At 43.6% G+C, this 22,550-nt stretch overlaps 1 protein-coding gene across 1 annotated transcript; it reads left to right on the top strand.

Annotated features, from left to right (window-relative positions):
* Nucleotides 1–28: 28 nt before the first annotated feature.
* On the top strand, nucleotides 29–22,035 carry SNRNP40 (small nuclear ribonucleoprotein U5 subunit 40). The gene is made up of 10 exons (XM_053267275.1): nucleotides 29–303; nucleotides 2,168–2,297; nucleotides 3,945–4,038; nucleotides 6,101–6,266; nucleotides 7,105–7,227; nucleotides 8,677–8,797; nucleotides 10,296–10,378; nucleotides 10,772–10,833; nucleotides 18,267–18,370; nucleotides 21,259–22,035. Exons 1-10 carry the CDS (start codon nucleotides 154–156, stop codon nucleotides 21,306–21,308), a joined length of 1,083 nt encoding a protein of 360 aa, XP_053123250.1. The 5' UTR covers nucleotides 29–153; the 3' UTR covers nucleotides 21,309–22,035.
* The last annotated feature ends 515 nt before the right edge of the window (nucleotides 22,036–22,550 follow it).

The raw sequence follows: 22,550 nt of genomic DNA, 5'->3' as shown, positions 1-22,550 counted from the left end.
GTGAGGGCGTCCTCCAATCGGCGCTTCGAGGAGAAGTGGGGCGGGGGCAGTTGAAGGAACTGCCAATCCGGTGGAAGGACGCTTGCTGCTCGGCCGCCCCGCTTGAGGCCTTCGCTTCTGCCGAGGCGCTTCTGAGGGGCGACGGTGGCAGCGATGATCGACCCGCAGAAGCGGAAGGCCCCTGGCCCGGACATGGCCCTGGTAGCGGCGGCATCCGCAGCCAAGAAGCCCCGACACGAGCTTATATTGGGGTCTGGCCCCCCCGGGGCTGGGCAGCCGCCTCCGGGCGCCCTGCTGCAGGCGGTGAGTCCTTCCACTCGGGGACGACGTCGTGTCTTCGCCTCGCCGGCCGCTGTGGGCTTCCGGGACATCTATCTACTCTCCAATATCTCGGGGTTTCTTCACCTTGGGTCCCCAGTTGTTGCTGGACTACAACTCCCATCACCCCCAGCCACAAAGTTGAGGTCTGGGGATGATGGGAGTTATAGTCCAGAGATGTAATACTATATAGAATCGTTAATGCGGTCGATCATCGTGGCTTTACTTAGTGTTTTTTAAGAACAGCACGTCCTTAATTTATTTATTAATTGCCCCGTTTTAAAAAGCTCTAGTCTTTTAAAAGTGAATAAAAGCAGCAATTTTTTGCAGTTAATTAGAATGACTATGATTGATTGATTGATTTTCTTGTCTCCCCCCCCCACACACACACACTTTAAAAGCTCCAGGCAGCTTAAAATAAATTAAAGCAACAAAAACACTTACAGTCCACTAAAATGGCAATTGACAATCAAAGAATTAAAATCCAAAACAATTTATTAAACTGTGGGGGCAGTCTAAAAAAGTGGGCCTTAAAGGCTTTCTTGAAGGCCAGTAGTGTTGTTGGGCCTTGGACTTTAGCCCTCCCGCAATTTCTTGGTTATAGTAATAACTGTAATTATTAGTGTGTGGCAGCCAGCCCAAGTTAGTAATTATTAGTCCCTATTGGCATTAACGGGGCATAAGTTACTCATGGCTAATTTTTCTCATTTGACTAAAGTCATGTGGCTAACAAGTCTGGCTGCTGCTCATTATTCCATTTCTATTCTGTCCTTCCAAGAACTCTAAAGTCTCCCAGGGAGGATTTTCATCTTGCTGAGTGAGGATTGGAACCTGGGTCTCCCCATTTCTAGTCTTGCACTGCAATCACTACGCCACAGTGGCTTCATCATTGGGGTAAAATCTCTTGCGGAGCCAGTGGTGTAGTGGTCCTGGAGAGCATGTGCATGTTTCAGTTGGTTCTAATAAACAGATGGACCAACATGGTTAACTGTGATTTTAAGGAAAACTTTTGCTTTATTTCAAATAATAAGACATTCCCCTTAGGGGATGGGGCAGCTTTTGGAAGAAGAATCTGCATGCTTGGATTTAGAAGTTCCCAAGTTCCCTCCCCGGCAACTCCAAGATAGGCCTGAGAGAGCCTGCAACCTTGGAGAAGCTGCTGCCAGTCTGTGCAGACAATACTGATCTAGATGGACCAATGGTCTGACTCGGTATAAGACAGCTTCCTATGTACCGAAGTAATATTACTTTTATTATTATTATTATCATTATTTTTACATTTATATCCCACTCTTCCTCCAAGGAGCCCAGAGCGGTGTACTACATACCTGAGTTTCTCTTTCACAACAACCCTGTGAAGTAGGTTAGGCTGAGAGAGAAGTGACTGGCCCAGAGTCACCCAGCTAGTTTCATGGCTGAATGGGGATTTGAACTCGGGTCTCCCCGGTCCTAGTCCAGCACTCTAACCACTACACCATGCTATGTTTTATGTGCTTTGAATAATAATAATGTTACTGTTTATATAATATTATTGGTATGCAGGATGTTCTCCAAAGTAATTACAAGCCAGGTTCCTGCCCCAAGGAGTATATAATCTCAGATTATCCCCAGGGGAGGCAATGGAGGGAAGATAATGTCTTTTTAAAAATTTATCTATTCCTCTCCCTCCAACTTGTTAGCTAGCCAATACTTGTTGGAATGGATGCAGTGCAAACTACATCAGATGAAGCGCCTGTAAACTATTTAAAGGAACCTTGTTTTGCTGTTTTTACAAGATTTGAGGGACGTGGCCTTCCCTTTCTCTGCAGTCACTTATAATTTGACATATTTTGTATTTCCATTGTTTTAGGGGCCCCCAAGATGTTCCTCGCTGCAGGCACCCATAATGTTGCTTTCTGGACATGAAGGAGAAGTTTACTGTTGCAAATTTCATCCTAATGGAGCCACCTTAGCATCCGCTGGATTTGACAGGCTGATTTGTAAGTCCGTATCATGAATTTTTCTCTTTGATAAAATATTTGTTTAATATCTGTGTTTCCATCTGGCACTCAGTATATAGGTAGCCTTGTTTAATACTGCAAATGCTGCATGTGCAAGGTTGTCGATTTTGATTCCACATCTGGAATCCTGCACCTAGTGTGGTTCACCTTTGCTCAAAGAACATAGTGCAAAGATGAGCAAAGTCGATTGTAAAAGTTGGGAGAACTTACTTTGTGAACAGGCTGGATGTATTCTGCTAGGAAAAGGATGTTGTGATGGGTACAATCAAAAAGGAAGGAAAAGCCTCTCTGAATAAGGTAGCTGTGCGTATAAGCATGTGTGTTTACAAAAAGCAATTCACAAATTCGGAAAACTAAAGTTGTGGGAGAGGGAATCACAGTAGCTTCAAAGTTCTGAACTGGTTTTGAGCCCAGAAATAGCTGTGGTTTGATGAGCTAGGTGCGGGAAACACCCCTGTTGGTTCTGGTATGACTGCTGTTTTGACTGGTATTTTCTTGGGCTGCCTGGTAGAAATGGATCTTGAAGACCTAGTTGTACAGTGATTCCAGCCATTTATGGACAACAGCTGCCAAAAGACAGTGTTGAGGGCTGGCTGCTCATTCTCGTGTGTTCATCAAGGTTTCATATTGTTCCCTGTGGTGTGCAACTTCTTCATAAAACGGCTGGGAGAGTTTGTGTGGAGAGCTGAGACTCTGTGTCATTTCTGTGGTGAAAATATCCAGTGTTATCTGCTCTTTCTCTCTCCTTCCCCCTTTTTCTTTCTATCCACATCTATGGAAGCTTTATAGGTCCTGAGCTGGCACCTACAAAATTAGTGAAGGACTAGTTGTGGGCAGACAAACTGAGGATTAACTGAGACAGAATTTGTTTGTTTGTTTGTTTGGGAGAGTGACCAATCTGGGAATAGGAGTCTAGCATTGTGACTTAGGAGCAGTGACAGATCTAGGAATACTCCTAGATAGACAAGTGACAGCCGGGTGTTTTGGTCAAAGTTCAGCTGTTTGAACTCCCAAAGAAGGCAGATCGTGCCATAACTACCTGTGTCTTGGCAGAGGTTTTCTGGAAAATGTTGAATTGGAAAATGTTGCCATGTAAATTCCCCTTCTCATTTTCATAAAATTTGCATTTTATTTTTTATTTAAAAAAAAATACTGTAGAATTTTTCCATGTGCCCTACATAGACTGTGATCTAATTTGGCATATTACTTGACCTATTTATACAGCCCACACACACTCACCCAAAAAAGCTGGGCGAGGGGGATTTCCAAGTGGCTAAGACATCTTAGAAATGGACATTTTTCAATGAGAAAATAAATTACTGGAAAACTTTCTGTTCTGGAAAGATTTCCACCCCACATCTCTGTGTCTTGGTTATACCCAGATTAAGCTACTGTAATGCTTAAATATTAAGCTTAAATAATGCTTAAATTTAGTTAGGTTGCTGTAAATGCGACTGCCTCTGAAAAGTGTTGTCTTCAGTTGGTGTAAAATGCAGTACCGTACTACTGATTATCAAAGCCATCAGAGAATCTAGCACCAAGACTATATCAACTGCATTGCCTTCCAGTTTGGTTTTCAAAGGTGACCCTGCTCCATACTTACTCTTGATCTCATTTTGATTCCAGTGCTGTGGAATGTGTATGGTGATTGTGATAATTATGCCACCCTCAAAGGGCATAGTGGAGCAGTTATGGAATTGCACTACAATACTGATGGCAGGTTGGTACTGCAAAAATAAACTGGCTATCTTATTTCATTTTGCCTCATCAACACTCTTCTGCTTTGTTTAACTGCTTAGCAACAACTTTTTTGTGGAAATTCAAAATACTGCTAAAGCTTTCGCTAGCAACATTCTGCCCATTGTGAATTATTGCATCTTAATTGGTGTGTTTTGTTCTTAATGTGTGAAAATATTTCACAACAGATTTTCCGAGTTTGTGTAAGAAGCGAATCTTGCATGATTTGAGAAACAGAACTGGATAAGAACATGAGGAAATGAGATTAGCTTCATATTATATGTTCTTTACCACTATTTTTCCTCAGTGAGGTGGATTTTCCAGATTTTTGAATCTGGAAAACTTTTCATAAAGATTTCTAGAAAACTTTCCCTAAGTCAGGTGGAATTTGACTTAGCATCTCTGACTTGTATTTAGTAAACAAATCTTTAAATGTTTGCCATGTCAGTTTTTCACACTGTACAAATAATAGAACAACAAAGAATACTTTCTGGCTACTTTTTCAATAGACAGTAAGTATTTAAACTGAAATTTAATTATAGTTCAATAAAGTGCACTTAATGGGGCTTGTTTTTCAGACAAATGCAAAACTTTATTTGGAAATTATTGCTGTTGGAATACTTGTAAATATTTTAAGGCAGTATAAATCAGCAATATACTAGATAGCATTTTATGAACTTTTAAAATGAAAAAATGCATTTTTAGATTTTTTTTTCTACCCCACAATACTGCTTTTCCTGTTGTTTTCCCCAAACAGATCCCTTTGCAATGTACTCATACAGGCAAATCTCATTATACATGGTTTTGCACATCTGCAGGTATAAAATAGACACCCAGTCTTGTTATCAGCAGAGGCAAAAGGGTTAAAATGTGCATATCTACAGGTCCTAGGCCGGAAATGACCATGGAGGTAATTTCCGGCTGCCATTTTGCCCACAGGAGCCATTTTGTGGCTCATTTCCTTAAAAGGTGTGTGTGGGGGGGGTCTCCTGTGATTTCCCCCCATTTGGAATTTTTGGGGGACATTGCTGGATGCTTAGAGACCCATGGAGCACAGTAGGGCACTTTATTTGACCTATCCCCCATCCCTCTAGCGCTAGACCTCTACAAGGGGGTTGAAGATGGTAACTCTGATCATGTGCAGTGCCAAACCATGGCATACTATCTCTGTGTTAGTCCTCTGCTCTAAGGGAAAGTAGAGGGAAACGGTTGAGAAGGGTTGTCTCAAGACTTGAGACAGAAGATAATGCAGCTTCTCATGGCTTATATTCCGAGTGTCCATACTATACACTGGATTCATTCTACTATAGAATTCTCTGGGAGCGTTCTGGGATTGGATTAAGGATTTTGCAGCGGGGAAGCAATCTGCCTAGAGAGCAGGAGGCTGTTGGTTCAAATCCCCGCTGATGTGTTTCCTAGAATATGGGAAACTCCTATATTGGGCAGCAGCGATATAGGAAGGTGCTGAAAGGCATCCTCTCAGACTGCGCGGGAGGAGGCAATGGTAAACCCCTCCTGTATTCTACCAAGAAAACCACAGGGCTCTGTGGTCGCCAGGAGTCAACACTGGCTTGACGGCACAATCTTCCCCTTTCCTAATCTAATATAGTTCCAGGTATTTGTCTTCCCTCTATCTTCAGGCATACCAATATCTAGGTGACTGCCTCAGAAGTCCGACAAAATTCAGGCAAAACTGTCAGATGATGGGAGCTGGTTCCTTCCATCCTTTATACTAGTTTCTGGTGCCACTCTTACCTAATTGATCGGGTTTGGTGCTTTGGGGCCAGTGTGGTGTAGTGGTTAGAATGCTGGACTAGGACTGGGGAGACCCGAGTTCAAATCTCCATTCAGCCATGAAAATTCACTGGGTGATTCTGGGCCAATCACTTATCTCTCAGCCTAATCTACCTCACAGGATTGTTGTGATAATATGCATAGCCATGTGCACCATTCAGCTCCTTGGATGAAGGGCGGGGTATAAATGTAACAATAAATAAGTAAATACCAGCTTCCAGCACTTTATACGTGTTGCCTTTCCTCCCCAGCATGCTATTCTCTGCCTCCACGGATAAAACTGTAGCTGTATGGGACAGTGAGACGGGAGAGAGAGTGAAAAGGCTCAAAGGGCACACGTCGTTTGTGAACTCCTGTTACCCAGCAAGGCGTGGACCTCAGTTGGTCTGTACAGGCAGTGATGATGGGACCGTTAAGGTCAGTATCTGTATTGTGTGATCTGGTCAAAATGGAGAATGAACAGTTGTCCTTCTGGGCTTGGTTTCCTCAGAGTGCAGCTTTCTGTGAAATGATGTGCCTTCTTTGGTTTGGAAAAAGATACAGTGCTGCTTCTTCCTCTTTGGACACTAAGCCTGTTATTCTTGTCAGCCCAGCTGAGAGCACTATAGTAACACTGAGCTGAGTAGAACCTCATTTTCCATGGATTCATTATCTGTGGATTTGCGTATCCGCGGTCGGGGGGGGGGAAGACGCCTGACCTTGGCATACGTGGAGGAAAAAGGGGAAAAACCACATCTACCTCGCATATCTGGTGGTTGGAGGTGGCTGGAAATGACCACGGAGGTCATTTCTGGCTGCCGTTTTCTTCACCGTGAGCTACCCAGCGAACAATTTGTTATGGGGTGGCTAACAAAGAAAGTTGTTTTGATGATGATGATGCCAATCGTGAGAACAGCCCTACAGACTTCTCTTGAAGCCTATTCTGTCCCAGCTGCTCATTCTAAATACGTATGGTGCTGGTTCCTGAGGCAGGAGGGATATAGAACAGAAGCCAGCCTCAGACATAGAAATGCCTAGCTGTGGCCCAGTCACATCTAAAGGTGGGAAGAAAAAATAAAAAATCTGCAAGATCCTGTGCTCCTTTTGTTGTTGTAGATGAGCTCCTTAAGAATTCAGGTTCTTTGGACATTTGCAAACTGGAGTTACCGTAACCTTCATAAAATCTTTATGTTGCCGTGCTAATGGTGCTTCCATGTTAGAGTCCCCCGCTTACACTCTTTTAAATAGAACATGAATTATTCATCTCTGTTTCCAGCTATGGGACATCAGGAAGAAAGCTGCCGTTCAGACATTTCAAAATACTTACCAAGTATTAGCAGTGACCTTCAATGATACCAGTGATCAGATAATATCTGGAGGCATAGACAACGATATCAAGGTAAGATACATGTTTAAAATCATCCTCATGATAGCAGGAAGTGTCATAATTTAAACTTGAGTTTTTCCTATAATTAAATATTCTCATTTGGACTAAGAACACGCCTGTGCTAAAGGCAGGAGTTAGTGTTAAAGCAGTTGTCTGCCCACTCTGCTGTCCTGGGAACACTTGGCTGCTGCCAGAACAAGGAAGGAGCAGAGCTGGCATGGTGGCGTCCTTGTTTTCTCTGGCCAGAAGCAGCACGGCCCTCCTGTGAGGGTGAATGGGCGGCATCACTTCTTTCCTTTCACACAACGCATAATCCACTTGTGGAATTCTCTGCCACAAGATGTGGTGACAGCCAACAACCTGGATGGCTTTAAGAGGGGTTTGGATAACTTCATGGAGGAGAGGTCTATCAACAGCTACTAGTCGGAGGGCTGTGGGCCACCTCCAGCCTGAAAGGCAGGATGCCTCTGAGTACCAGTTGCAGGGGAGTAACAGCAGGAGAGAGGGCATGCCCTCAACTCCTGCCTGTGGCTTCCAGCGGCATCTGGCGGGCCACTGTGTGAAACAGGATGCTGGACTGGATGGGCCTTGGGCCTGATCCAGCAGGGCTGTTCTTATGTTCTCCTTGCCAGGAACATGGGACAAGGTGAGAGCTGGGAGGGGGCACTCCAGCTACAGTCACCTATGGCAGGGGTTCCCAACCTGTGGTCCACCAGATGTTGCTGAACTTCAACTGCCATCATCTCCAGCCACCATAAATGGTAGCTAGGAATGCTGAATCAGGTTGGGAACCCCTGGCCTGTGGGGATAGGAGGCCTAGTACAGGCAGAGCTGTGCTGTTGGCTTTTGGGGGATCTGACATAAGCTCGCTATCCTGGCCGACGTGCTGTTCACTGCTGTTGCAGAGATGTATTGCAGAGCTGGGACATGGGGAGGGGAAGCTATTTTTCTCCTCTGCTTCATTTCATTATCTACATTAGTTGCTGAGAATGTGTTGGCTGTTTTTCCAGTACAATCTTGCTGATACTCCACTGTGAGCGTTGCAAAAATCTAAAATAAAAGTTGTGCCCTCGAGTCAGTGTCGACTCCTGGCACCCACAGAGCCCTGTGGTTGTCTTTGGTGGAATACAGGAGGGGTTTCCCATTGCCTCCTCCCGCGCAGTATGTGATGATGCCTTTCAGCATCTTCCTATATCGCTGCTGCCCGATACAGTATTATTATTATTCGAACCGGCAACCTTCTGCTTGTTAGTCAAGCATTTCCCCTGCTGCGCCGCTGTACCATAGCTCAAATATAGCTCTCCGTGTATTGAGCAGATGTGTGGACTAGGCTTCTTATGTCCCAACTTCACTTGAGATCTTCAACATTCCTTTTTCATAATAGGGGCAATTGCTTTTTAGGAGGTGTCTCTCTTCTCCCCACCCCCGAAACTCACCATATGTCTGCTTATATATTTAAAGGTGTGGGACCTTCGTCAGAACAAGCTAACCTATACCATGAGAGGACACGCCGACTCTGTCACAGGCCTCAGTCTAAGTTCAGAAGGCTCTTACTTGCTTTCCAATGCCATGGATAATACAGGTAACTTCTCATGCCTAGATATGGATGGAAGCGATATGTACACCAAGCAGGCAGTTGCTACTTAGCAGCCTGTGTGCCAGAGGCTTCATAGACTTTGGAGAGCCGAATGCCCAAATTGTAAGAGTGAAGCATGGTGCAGTATGCTCTAGCTAGGAATCCACAGTCACATATGCTGCTTGGTTCCAATCAATCTACAACATTCAGCTCCCCTTCTCCTGCTGCTGTTTTGTTCCTTGTTGCCCTATTGAGGCTGCCAGTTCAGAATGCTACAATGACTGCTTAAGCCACAATGATCAGAGTTCCCCTATTGGAATCTAAGCCAGGCCTGCTCAACTTAGGCTCTCCAGCTGTTTTTGGACTACAGCTCCCATAATCCCTAGCAACAGTGGCCAGAGCCAGGGATTATGGGAGTTGCAGGCCAACATCTCCAAGAGGGAAGTAACAGCTTCCTTTAGATGCCGTATCTTGTGACCAGCTTCCTTCTTGACCCCTCCCCAGCATACCACTTTCCCTGCCTTTAAGCACTCCTGTTTTTCCTGTTGCCTCCTTGATTAATCTTTCCATCACCTATCCTGACCATTGTATTCCCCGTTTTTCTGGTACATCTCCGCAGTCTTTCGCCTGCCTCATGTGAGGCTTGAATTTCAGACAAACTTCCCTTCTCTCGCATAAGCTGGAAGACAAACTGCATTACTCCACTGAACAACGATCCACGCCAACCTGCATGCTTGGCCAGTCAATGTTTGAGGTTTCACAGCCACAAGCACAATGCCATGTTGATCCCAGATTCTTCCGTTTGTGTGCACTACAAGGGGATACTCAAGGGAGTAATCTCCTATTGTGAGAACTTTAGACATCTAGTAGCTGCTTTCCTTTAGCTGAAGGTACCACCAGCAATCAGAAAATATCTGAAGGCACAGACAGTGTTACCTTTGATGCCAGCTGCTTCAGTCAGAATTCACTTTTTTTATTATGGTACATTATTTCTTTGATTCTGCACTTTGCCAGTATAAGAGAGCTTGCCCAAATTCTCCCACCCTCAAAACCAGTGAAGTGTAGTGATCATGTATGGTTTCATTTTGAAAGCCTTAATCACACTTCTTACAAAGCATTGATGTCAGTTTCCTTCATCTTATCTATCTATCTATCTATCTATCTATCTATCTATCTATCTATCTATCTATCTATCACATTTGTACACTGCCTCAAACATTTATAATCAATGGGAGCCAAGAAGTAATCTACAGCTGTAACTTTTGGTTTTAATGATATTTGCATTAAGTGTATAACCTAGCATCAGATCTGTTATATTATGGGCTAGTTTTTAGTTTTTAGATTGTGAGCCCTTTGGGGACAGGGATCCATCTTATTTATTTATTATTTCTCTGGGTAAACCGCCCTGAGTCATTTTTGGAAGGGCGGTATAGAAACAGAATAAATAATAATAATATGACCTGGTTATATTGACACTTAACTGCTTGTATGAACTTCGTTATAGTTCGTATATGGGATGTCCGTCCCTTTGCTCCTAAAGAGAGATGTGTGAAGATTCTCCAAGGGAATGTGCACAATTTTGAGAAGGTGAGTGCAGTGCTAGTTGAAATGCCATTTGTTTGTGGTTGGCAGTTGAAATTTAATTTCCAAGTAAATGGCTTCTAAAACTTCAGATCGCCTCAAACCCTTTAGCGAAGGCTGCACCTAAGATTAATGTACAAGGTGGAATTCCAATTAAGGCTGTTACTACGATTTTTTTCCCCTCCAAGTGCAGCTCTAAATTGTCTATAAATTAAGAATCTTGCCATTTACAATCTCTTTCATGTACGATAACAAGATACTGGATATTTCTGGCAATAAAATATACAACTGCAGACTAAGCTTCCAAAGGAAAAGCATTACGGCAGGGTTGTTAATATTGGATGCCACGGGGGACGCGAAGACTGGTCTGAAGTCATGGCATGTTTTTGTGTTTGCCAGAATCTTCTGCGATGCTCCTGGTCACCAGATGGAAGTAAAATAGCAGCCGGATCTGCAGACAGGTAAAAAAAATCATGTTATCTTTATCTGAAAACCATTAACTACTTTTAAATACACTGGCTGACATCCTGGCTAAATTACTCAGTGCAAGTCCCATTGAAATTAATAGGACTTTAGCCATGACTAACTTGACCTATTAATTTCAGTGGGGCCTCCACTGAGTAATATAGTCACGATTCCAGCCGCTAATACAAGGTTTTTAACTAGCCCCTTAAAATGGCCAAACTAGATGTGACCTCTGCGTGTTTGTGATGAAATGTCTTGTGGCTTTTTTCAAAGGTAAAGGCAGCTGCAGGAAGCTGTAGGTTTTCCTCTGTTCTGCAAATAGCAGCTTTGGGTGGCGAGGACACGGGATGCAGGGCAGGGAGTGGGAGTTTTACCCTCCCTCCACCAAGACCCTGATCTGTTTTGGATACCTCAGACCTCCTTTTCACTTTTCCTCCTCTGAAGGTTTTCCACTCACAAATCTGGCCCTTTTAAATATGAATGCATGCACACAGACTGGAACTCATTCAGCTGACATTGTCCCATATAAGCTGCATTTATGGGACAGTGATGATCTCTTCATCAGAGGAGAGCTGGTCTTGTGGTAGCAAGCATGACTTGTCCCCTTAGCTGAGCAGGGTCTGCCCTGGTTGCATATGAATGGGAGACCAGAAGTGTGAGCACTGTAAGATATTCCCCTCATGGGATGGAGCCGCTCTGCGAAGAGCAGGAGGTTCCAAGTTCCCTCCCTGGCAGCATCTCCAAGATAGGGCTGAGAGAGATTCCTGCCTGCAACCTCGGAGAAGCCTCTGCCAGTCTGTGTAGACAATACTGAGCTAGATGGACCTATGGTCTGACTCAGTATATGGCAGCTTTCTATGTTCCTATCTAGAATGGAAGCTTAAATTCCAGCCTCCCCAGTATATTGGTCAATATTGCTTTGGTTGTTCATACCATGCCTCTGATTGTCTTGCTTATGACCAGTTGAAAAAATGTTCAGAGTCAAATAGAATCTGACTAGAAACTGTCTGTGTTTGAGATCAATGTAAAGTTAGAATAGGCAGAGAAGGAGAACATGCTCCATCCCAGAAGGTACCTGGAGCTGTTTTCTGCAAAATCATCTGATGTAATTTGTGGGCAGAAGTAGTAACTGTGTGTGGCCCTTACTTCATCCGTCGTTTGGAAATGTAGCCCTAATCTTAAAAAGTTACTGTTTCTATTCAGCAGATTACTTCAATATCTAGAGGATGTAGAAGCCATTCTTCTTCGAATTTTACATCTGTAGGAATGGAAATGTAATTACAGAATCTCTTTTATTAGTCATGATGAATGAACTGAGAGGGACAGGAAGGACTTGATTTTCTGAGCTAAAGAGCACCTTAAGAAATAGCTTTGCAGTTCAGCCAGCGGCCTTGGATTATTTGAAAAGGCATCTTTGGATGGATAAAAATGATTGCTTCGCTTTCAAAGCCACCTTGGCCTGGCCAGCCCAGACAGTTACTTTATTATGAGGATTTTATTTTCCATTTAGCAGACAGTAAGGCTATTTACATGACTGGCTATTTCCCCGGATGGGCAGGGAAAACAAGGATAGACCTACCTTCCCCCCCAGACAATGGTTGAGTTGCTTGGGGTGCGCTGCTGTTCATCCACACAATCCAAGCTGCTCATGGCAGCATGGATCGCTGGTGTCCCAGTCTCCTGGAATCCAAAAATGCACCAACCCCAGTGCTGGGGTTAAGGATGCACTGATGTCCTTAACCCTGGCTAAAGGCTGGGGTTAAAAGTTGGTCTACCCACGAGGGTAGCAGCGGGATCGGGCTTGATCCTAGCAGTGCACATGGGCAGCTAAACCCAGGCTGGGCTGCCCTAGCCTGGGTTTGGCTGCTCGTGTGCATAGCCTTAATGTTTAGATGTTTACAGAAAGAAGATGTTAGTTTCAAAGCTGAACGACAAGGTTTTCTGAACTTGGTGTGTAAACGCCAGTTGGTTTCAGTCCTGTTGATGGATTCATGGTGATCGGTGATGTGTGTCTGGTGGCCTTGCATGGAATAAGGGAGGAGGAGAGCTGGCCTTGCAGCAGTGAGCATGAATTGGCCCCTTTACCAAGCAGGATCTGCCCTGGTCTGCTTTTGGGTGAGGAGAGCTGGTCTTGTGGTAGCCAGCATGACTTGTCCCCTTAGTGAAGCTGGGTCCGCCCTGGTTACATATGAATGGGAGACTTGATGTGTGAGCACTGCAAGATATTCTCCTCAGGGGATGGAGCCGCTCTGGGAAGAGCAGAAGGTTCCAAGTTCCCTCCCTGGCAGCATCTCCAAGATAGGGCTGAGAGAGATTCCTGCCTGCAACCTTGAGAAGCCGCTGCCAGTTTATGTAGACGATACTGAGCTAGGTAGACCAGTGGTCTGACTCAGTATATGGCAGCTTCCTAGGTTCCTTTGTCTCTGTGTGAGCACTGTCTGCTGTAAGATATTCCCCTCCGATGATTCCCTCCTAGCTCAGTGGTACTTGCATGCATATGGTAGGGCTGGGAGGGCTCCTGCCTGAAACCTTGGAGAAGCAACAGACAGTGCTGAGCTAGATGGACCAATAGTCCGAGTCAGTAGAGGCCTTCCTCCCTATGTTCCTAAGGAATAAGTAGGATTTCTGGCAAGAAGTGGTGGATATGCTGCAGCTTGGCTTGGCTTTCAGGATGTTGCGTAGGGCTACCTGTTCTGAACAGGGTTGCATTCCCTCTGAAGGATCAGGTTCACAGCTTGGGGGTTCCTCTCCAGCTTTGCCCCTGGATAAGTATTGGCGGTGGCCAGAAGTGCCTGTCCGCAGCTTCATGTTGTGCTCCAGCTACGTCCCTACCTGGAGACAGCAAATCTGGCTGCGATAATCTACACCTTGATCACATCGCAGCTTGATTACTAATATGCTCAAATGAGGCAACCCCCAAAAGTGTTTGGAAACTGCAGCCAATCCAGATTTCTGTTGGGAGCACATGGGGTAGGGTGCCTGTGACTTGCATCTATGTTGGCTCCTTTATCATCCCTGTGTTGACTTCTGGGCACAATTGGAGGAATGGGTCTCACTTCTAAAGCCCTAAATGGCTTGAGACCAGAGTGCCTTAGGGACCATCACCTCCTCCCATATGTGCCTACCCCTTCAGTGTTTTCTTCTTTCTTTTCCATCTGTGTGCAGAATGAGTTTTGATCTGGGTGGCAGTACCAAGGCAGGGTGTGCGCACATGCATTCAGAGTGGGACCTTTCTGATCCAACCTGAACCAGATCTAAAATTAACTGAGTAGACATCAAAAAACATGTGAGCGTGCACGCATGCACACCTTAGAGGGAGCACTGCCCATCATTGAGATCTCCTTGGAGCAGGGGGTCCTGGCTCTGAATTTTACTCCTCTGAGGCATGATGTAGTATGACCTGTGACAAGGCCTTATCAGTAGTGGTGCTTCTGTGGCTGCTCCTTGAGGTTTGCCAGGCCTCTGTCTGCCTGTCCTATCACAGGCAAGAAGACTACTGTTACATTCAGCCTTTTTAACTTGAAATACTTCTGATTTTGGTCTGGTGTGAGTATAGTGTAGTGTTGTTAGTGCTTGGTTTGGTTTATTGAGCTTTATTTTAAATTGTATTTTAATTGCTTATTTTTATTGTACACCTCTTTGAGTTCCAGTTCTTGCATAAAGGTGACATATTAATCAAATAAATAAAACACCTCCTGATGCAGAAAATGGTGCAAATTCCACTACAGCCAAGACAGGCCTCCCATTTTGCCTCTGGTGAAACTTGTAACTACTGCAACAAGAAACTCAAGTAACTCATGCAATCAACTCGATGTCCATTAAGTGGAAAACCACATATCCCTGTGAAGTGCATGCTCCTGTGGAGTGTGTCGTGTGAATTTAGGATTTTCTGCCACTCTCAGATTGACACCGTGACCAGCAAACATGTAACCAAGATCCAGTAATCTCAGATTCGAATTTGACTTGCTGATCTAGGTTACATGTTGGTCATAGTGCCAATCTGAGATCGATGGAAAATCCTGAATTCGCATGACATGCTCCACAAGAGGACACACATCACTAGGAGGGACCTCTGATTTTCATTTAACTGACATTGAAATGATTGTGTGAACCAGCCCTGAAAGGTCAGTCCTTCAGCAACCATTTGTAAACCAGTGTTCCCTCTAAGGCGTGCTCATGTGCACATGCTGCATACAGATTTTTTGATGTCCACTCAGTTAATTTTAGATCCCACTCAGGTTGAATCAGGAAGACCCCATTCTGACTGCACGTGCACACACTGTTTTGATAACTGCTGCCCAGAACAAAACTCTTTCCACACACAGGTGAAAAAAATTAGAGAGAACATTGTTTGTAACCATTATGGAAGTTCTGATGGAATGAATGCATTCCAGGCACTAGTTCTTCTTAGCTCTGCATATTAACTGTTCTAACATTCATTTAACATTTAATGTTTTATTATGCTTTAATATGAGTGTTATGACCTGTGGTTACAATAGTAAACTTACTTACTGTGACTTCCAGAAAAATCTTTCCCTGTTGACTAGTTTGTAAATATAAGCTTAAAAGCTAGGCTGTGTTTAGTACCATCAGTGTCCTTTTCAAACCAACGTATTCAACACTGTTGTGGCTTTTTGACAGTGTTCAGTTGCCCTGTTACTCCAATTTGGCACAACCAGAGACGCATGAAAGGAGTAGGGCTGTCATTTCGAGAAATATTAACTAACAGATCTGACAGAAACAAGGTCATGATTTTCTTCGGTGCTGGAGTCTCTTAACTCTGAACTGGAGTCCGATGGAGAGCTTCAGTTATTGGGCATTCTGCAGCATAAGTCCTGCGTCTCCACTCTTCAATCTGCTGGGCTGAACTGATGGAGAAATGAAATGCAAACATATCATTGAGGCAGTATCCAGGTCGGGCATGTATGAAGTAGGAGAACCATAGAATTTTAGACGTCGGAGCCCCAGTGTTCCCTAGGATTCCCAGATGTTGTGGACTACAACTCCCATAATCCCCAGATGCAGTGATCTTTGGTTAGGGATCCTGAGAGTTGTAGTCGTCGACATCTGGGAATCTCTGTTACAGGGAACACTGCTTGGGACCTTGGAGGTATTCTAGCCTATCTCTCCCCACCGCCCCCCACACCATTCCGTGCAGAAATCTGCTACAATAGCAGGAGTCATAGAAATAGCTTTAGTAGTTTTGAGAGGTCTGCTAGTGGAAACAATAAGAATCTGAAGATAGGATGCTGGGATTAAAGGCTCCAGACTGTGGCACTCATTTTCACCCTAAATCCTGCAATCTTCAGTCTTTCACGTGTATCAGCATGAAGTATTGGCAGGGTCAATACTTCACCCAAGAGCATGTAACAGTTGGAAACTGATACATTTGATATAAAGAGGGACCTAATAATGAAAGCATCAAAGGTGAATGAATATCTTAACCGGATACAAGTTCAGTAAAAGGACTGTTGGTAGAAATAAACAATGATGTATGTGTACACAAAATAGTTTACATCTGTATGCTAATATTTTAATTAGCCATATATATTGGGATATATATATATACAGTATATATTTAATTGTTCCCCCGTCCCCCTCTTGGCAATCTACATAACTCGGTCTGGTATAAAACTGGTGCACCTTGAAAATGGGTTGCAGGCATTATCCGTATGTCTATGTGACAGCTTATGTCCGTCTTTTATAATATTGCAGATAAAGCTATTACATAAAACGTTAATGCCTCAGCAGTGTGCAGTTCATTCCCATGTGTGCTGAATGAGTAAAAGCACCTATGTGTGTTGGAATTAGTTAAAGGGTTCTTGCTCCCCATTAAACATACACGGGATTGTAGCCTACATAGGAATCTGCCATATACCGAGTCAGACCATTGGTCTATCTAGCTCAGTATTGTCTTCACAGACTGGCAGCAGCTCCTCCAAGGTTGCAGGGACGAATCTCTCCCAGCCCTATCTTGTAGAAGCCAGGGAGGGTTTCATGGTTTTTACTGTTTTTAAGGTTTTAGATGCAACTTTTATGGAAATTTATTGTATTTTAACTCTTGTAAACTGCCTTGAGATGCATTATGAAAGGCAGTATAGAAACTGAACAATAAATAAACATAAATAAAATAGATTAGTGGACACCTATAGGGACTTGCTAGTGGTCCTTGTTCCCCAGTATCAAGCCATAATGTAAGCATCTGAACTTTTGTCCTGTAGAATGTTTTTCTCACAATTGTTTCTTTACAAAGAAGAGCAACTTCTTGTTAAGAGGGTGAAAAATGGGATTTTAAGTTCAGATATCACTTTAAACTAGGTTATTTTTAAAACAGAGCCCATTACATCGGAAACCTTTCCTAAAAACTTATTTTATTTTTGGCTTTTCATTCCCCACAGAAGCAAGCCCCACTGTGTTAAATGGAGTTTATCCCTTTTCTGTTTGGGATGGCAGCCATAGTGACTTGAACTCCGCAGAGATTTTACAAAACTGACTCCTCAGTGGCATGTTCTGCCTACATTGTGGAGCAAGAGCTGTACTGTCGAGTTCAGCTGCAGTGATAAGTTTGCCCCCGTTGGAAGCCAGGGCAAAGAAAAATTGAGATTGTACAGCAGAAATTGCAGAGCCTTCATGAAAACGGTTATGCTGAAAAATGTGTGTTTGGCATAACAAATAGCCACATGCGATTGGGCCGGTGTGAGAGGGCGATGCTGGAATGTAACTTGGCAGCTGTTCCTATCGATTCTTCAGCCTGAAAAATTGGTCAAGGACAAAGAACGGATAGGTACATTACTAAGCTAGACCTAGCAAAAATCCAAAGAGCCGTGTAACAACAATTAAGGTGGTATCGCTTTGATTGGAAATTGTTCACAGATGTTTGAACTTTCTCACCCCTCTTTGAGAAGACTTTTCATTAGATGATGCTTTCAGTCATGTTTCTGGCAGATGGGAAATCTAAGAACACTCCACAGGCTGAGCATTTCTGTATATGTGGCTGGAATGAAATTGAAAGCCTGATGCACCACCTCCTGCCTCCTCCATGGCTCTGCAAAGATCCAGAAGTTAGACCGCCGATGTGCTCTCATTAGCATATTGACAGAATTAAGAGAATGTCATACTGGCCACAGCTTTGTCTTCTGTTATAATATGATGGACTGATACAGCACAGATCTTAATACAACAGAAGGGCTTTGGGATGATCTGTGTCCAGTGCAAATAAAACTGAACTGCTTGATGTACACAACAGACTATAACTGGGTTATAAGGGACCCTGATATATAGGATGTCAGGTGTGGGTTGCTCTTTCTTTCTTTCTTTCTTTCTTTCTTTCTTTCTTTCTTTCTTTCTTTCTTTCTTTCTTTCTTTCTTTCTTCCTACTTTGAGTTTCTGCCATTGGGGAACTCTCATTCAATGCTTGTGCCTTTTACAGGTTTGTTTACGTGTGGGATACAACCTCTAGAAGGATCCTCTACAAGCTGCCGGGCCATGCCGGTTCAATAAATGAAGTTGCTTTTCATCCCGAGGAACCAATTAGTAAGTCCTCTTCTGAATTCTCAAGCAGCCTGAAAGCACGTGCTTAGGGAGAGGACGTGACTTTTCTCTGAAGTAATCCTAGAGAAAAGCCGTTGGGCTCTGAAGGCGTCGTCCCGTCCCCCGTTAGATCAGTTCATCTTGGTTGTGAGCTTTGTCTTTCCAATAATGTACAGAACACAAGTAGCAGAATGTTCTTGGGGAATGTGTGTGTTAATTTTAATTAAGCCCCACTGAGTTGCATCTTTCTCTTCCCTGGAACGTTTGGCACCTTTATGAGGTAAGAGACGCTCTAAATGTGCTTGTAATGATTGCAGAAATAATGGCTGATACTCTGGCTAACTCTGCACTTGTGTGAGGCTGCTACACTAGCTACTGTATGTACCTGAATCCAAGACTAGATTTCCCCCCAACTTCTTTTCTATTACAAATCGGGAGGTTGTCTTAAATTCAGTGTTGTGTCCTTGTGCTAGGACTGGAGCTTGCGTTCCAGACTAGTTTGGTGCATGCTTGTGCTTGCACAATCTGTGGCATATCTCATGGTTTAAAGGGAACTTTTGTGCTTGATTTGTTTGTTTGTTTATTTTTACATTTTATATCCCGCTGTTCCTCCAAGGAGCCCAGAGCGGTGTACTACATACTTAGGTTTCTCCTCATAACAACCCTGTGAGGTAGGTTAGGCTGAGAGAGAAGTGACTGGCCCAGAGTCACCCAGCAAGTCTCATGGCTGAATGGGGATTTGAACTCGGGTCTCCCCGGTCCACTCTAAACACTACACTATGCCGGCTCTATATTGCAGTTTTGAAAAAAACCCGTGTCTTCATACTGCTATGTGGTTTTCTTGTGATAGTGCAAGCCTGCTCAGCTCCCCGCCCCGCCCCCCCGGTGCTGTTTTTGGACTACAACTCCCATAATGCCCGGCCACAGTGGCCAATAGCCAGGGATTATGGGAGTTGTAGGCCAACATCTGCAGGAGGGCCGAAGTGGAGCAGGCTTGTGACGGTGCAACTTTGCTCATTGCACAAGCACACAGTTAGGATGTCTGCCAATATCTTTGCATCTGCCAGACCAGTGTCGTACTATATAGAGAGCTGTTCTTGGTTTCATTTTTCTTTTCTTTTTTTACTGGCTCTGCCCTCCCTTTTTGGTTGGGAGAGGGAAGTCTTCTGGGAACAAGCTTTCAAAAGCTGTTTCTCAGCTTTCAGAATTTCATCTTGCCTCAGTGTAGTAGCAGCCAGATCCTCCTGGACGCAGACATGCCATGCTTGCCCAGATCTAACCGCTGCAGTCAAAGGCTTACCGGCCACTTAATCCAACCTTCAGGATAGTTTAAGGAAGCAATAAAACTAGACTTAAGTAATGCCCAAAGTGTTTCTGTAAAGTAGAGACCCATCTCTCTCATCATTAAGATGAGTTCCATTTGTACATCTCTGCTTTATCAATTCTATGCATATTTAGTTGGGTGTAAATGCAACTGAGTTTAATCGGGCTTACTCTGAAGTAAGCATGCATACATAACATGCATTGTAACCCGAGAAGCCCAGTGCTGGAAGTTTGGCTCCTTTCCCTAGAATCTCTATTGACTCTTCCATATATCTGAATAGATTTGCTGCTTTTTGAACGCTATGTACTCAGACACAGTTCTGGATGAAAGAAGCTTCCATTAATTGAAGGGGCTGTTGAATACAGGAGAACCTAGTTATCTGTGGATTCGCATATCCATGGTCAGATAAAAGACATCCAACCTTGGCGTACACGTGAAAAAAGCGGGGGAGGGGGGATCCATTTGACCTCGCATATCCGCTGGTCGGGGGTGGCCGGAAATGACTGCAGAGGTCATTTTCAGTTGCCATTTTGTTCGCCGGATGAACAGTGAAATGAAATGAATGGCTCAGTTTAAGTTTTTAAAAGGAGACGTTGGCAATTTTCAGTCGATTTGGGGGCATTCCAGGATACATCACAACTTGAGGGGAGCAGCAAAGCAGGGTAAGGAGCTCTCTCTGAATCCCCCCCCCCGAAAATCAACCAATTTTTAGCCAACCAGGAACCTAACCACCATGAACCCATTGTGTTCATGTCTTGATATTCGCAGTTTCCATATCCACGGCTATAGCCGGGAATGGACCCCCCATGAATATCAAGGTCCATCTGTAATCTCTATTCTCTTGGTAGAAAAGGAGATCCTTTAGTAGACAATGCAATCTCGAGTGGCTGTCAATTGATATTAAGTGTACTGGCATTTTTTTTGTTTTGCAAAAAAAAGGTCTGATTGTTTCCTGAAAGGAAACATAACAAATATTTTATCAATAAACTGCCAGCAAGGTAATGGAGTAACATAATATGCAGTATCTGGATTGCAGCTTTGGAGGCAAACAGTCCTCCATAAAATGTGTATTTAAAGTCTCTTCTTCCTGGCTAAAATAGTTTGGATGCATAGATGGAAAAGTTCATGTAGGGATTGGCTAAATAAGACAAGGAGATCATTACCAAGTCTGGGAATGCAGACTCTTGAATTAGTCGGACAAAATCCTTAAATGTGTGGCTGCTGGACTTTCTAGAGACTCGAGAAGGGAAAGGATGTGTCCAACTCAATATACATTTCCATCTTTGTATCTTGTAATGGTGAACTAGATTGTGTTCATGGGTTTGGCTAACTCGTTTCTTTGTACAGCAGTAAGTTTATATCCAATTTTTTATTTTTTAAATCCAAGGAAATTTAAGAAGCATCTGCTTGAAGCATAAGGCACTTAGTTGCTAGTCCATTGAGACAGGCTAGTGAGGGAGCTAATTTAGTCATGAAGTGATGCTGGAGAAGAAAGCAGGGGGGAGGATTAGGATGAACTAAGCCTTCACTTTTTCTTTAAAAACATATTTGTGTTCCTTCCCATCAGTACTCTCTGCATCTAGTGACAAAAGGCTGTATATGGGAGAGATCCAGTGAGGATGAAGATGGCCGTGATGGATTTGCCAAATCGGATTGCTTCGAACCAATTTGAATCGCTCTGTACATAGTAATTGAAGATGCAGAGGCTGCAGAAACGCCGCCATATACAGAATTGGATGTTAACCAGCCAAGCATTAGAAGATTTCCCCCCCGCCCACCCCCCTTGAATTCTTGGCCATATTGTGGAGAAGATAAAAGGCTTGTGGTGTAGAATCACTCAGGTTTACAAGATGGACTTATAAGGATTTCTCATTTCAGCTGCTCAGGTTGCTTTGGTGTCACTGAAATAGCTTGACAATTGTAAAATGGGCAGTGTTTAATATTGTATACTTCCTGTCAGGTTGATTTGTCATTTTTATACTCGAGAAAAATGAAACATTTTGCAAAAATGGTGCAGATGGAATTTATTACTGTATAATGTCAAAAAGCATATATAATTCTGACTGTCTACAGAGGAGAGAAGATTACACAAAGGAATATAGAAAATCGGAAAACCATACAAATAACACCATGAAAATCATGAAAAAGCGTATGAATGATTTGTAAATCGGCAGGAGGACAATCGTATATCACTGATACCCTACAAATATAATAATTGGGTCAAAAACCTATGAAAGTGCATCCTTCGATTAACTTCAAATGATCTTGTAGATAATGGATTTACAGAAATGTGTCTGTATCCAAAAATGAACACGAGTTCCATAAACAATGCTTCAAAGATGCACTCTGGGTACATAGTCACTGGTGCGTTGGCACATGTCTTATTGATGGTATCGCATGTAGTTCTGTTTAGGAGGCGAATCCCTTCTATCCAGGTACATGATGTCTATTGTGTCAGTTGGTTCGGAAGGGCAGGAAGCTGCCTTATTTTTGGAAATATTTTAAAAGGCTTTTAGAAAGCAGGGAGCTCTTTGTCCTTTCAGAGAATAATATAAAGATATAGTCAAAGTTAGCTTTGGAAAATATGTTAGGGATACTACCGTGGGTGTAGAGATACAAATGAGGTCTCAAGACACTTAGTAGTCTTGCTGACTTGCTTGAATGTCGGATAAACCTGACAAGAGAAATGGAGCCTGTGCATGAACACTCCCAACTGGCATAAACAGGAGTTGTGTTGCCTCTGGGCTGGCCACTTGTCAGCAAGAGCTGTGTGGGCTGGTTTCCCAGCCCACTGGATGTCGTTATAGTTGAACAAAGGGGGACACATGTCCCTAGGCCCTGGAGAGAGAAGGGGCCCAT

The sequence above is a fragment of the Hemicordylus capensis genome, chromosome 7 (assembly GCF_027244095.1).
Source record: "Hemicordylus capensis ecotype Gifberg chromosome 7, rHemCap1.1.pri, whole genome shotgun sequence".
NCBI lineage: Eukaryota > Metazoa > Chordata > Lepidosauria > Squamata > Cordylidae > Hemicordylus > Hemicordylus capensis.
This window is presented reverse-complemented; position numbering and strand designations above follow the sequence as displayed.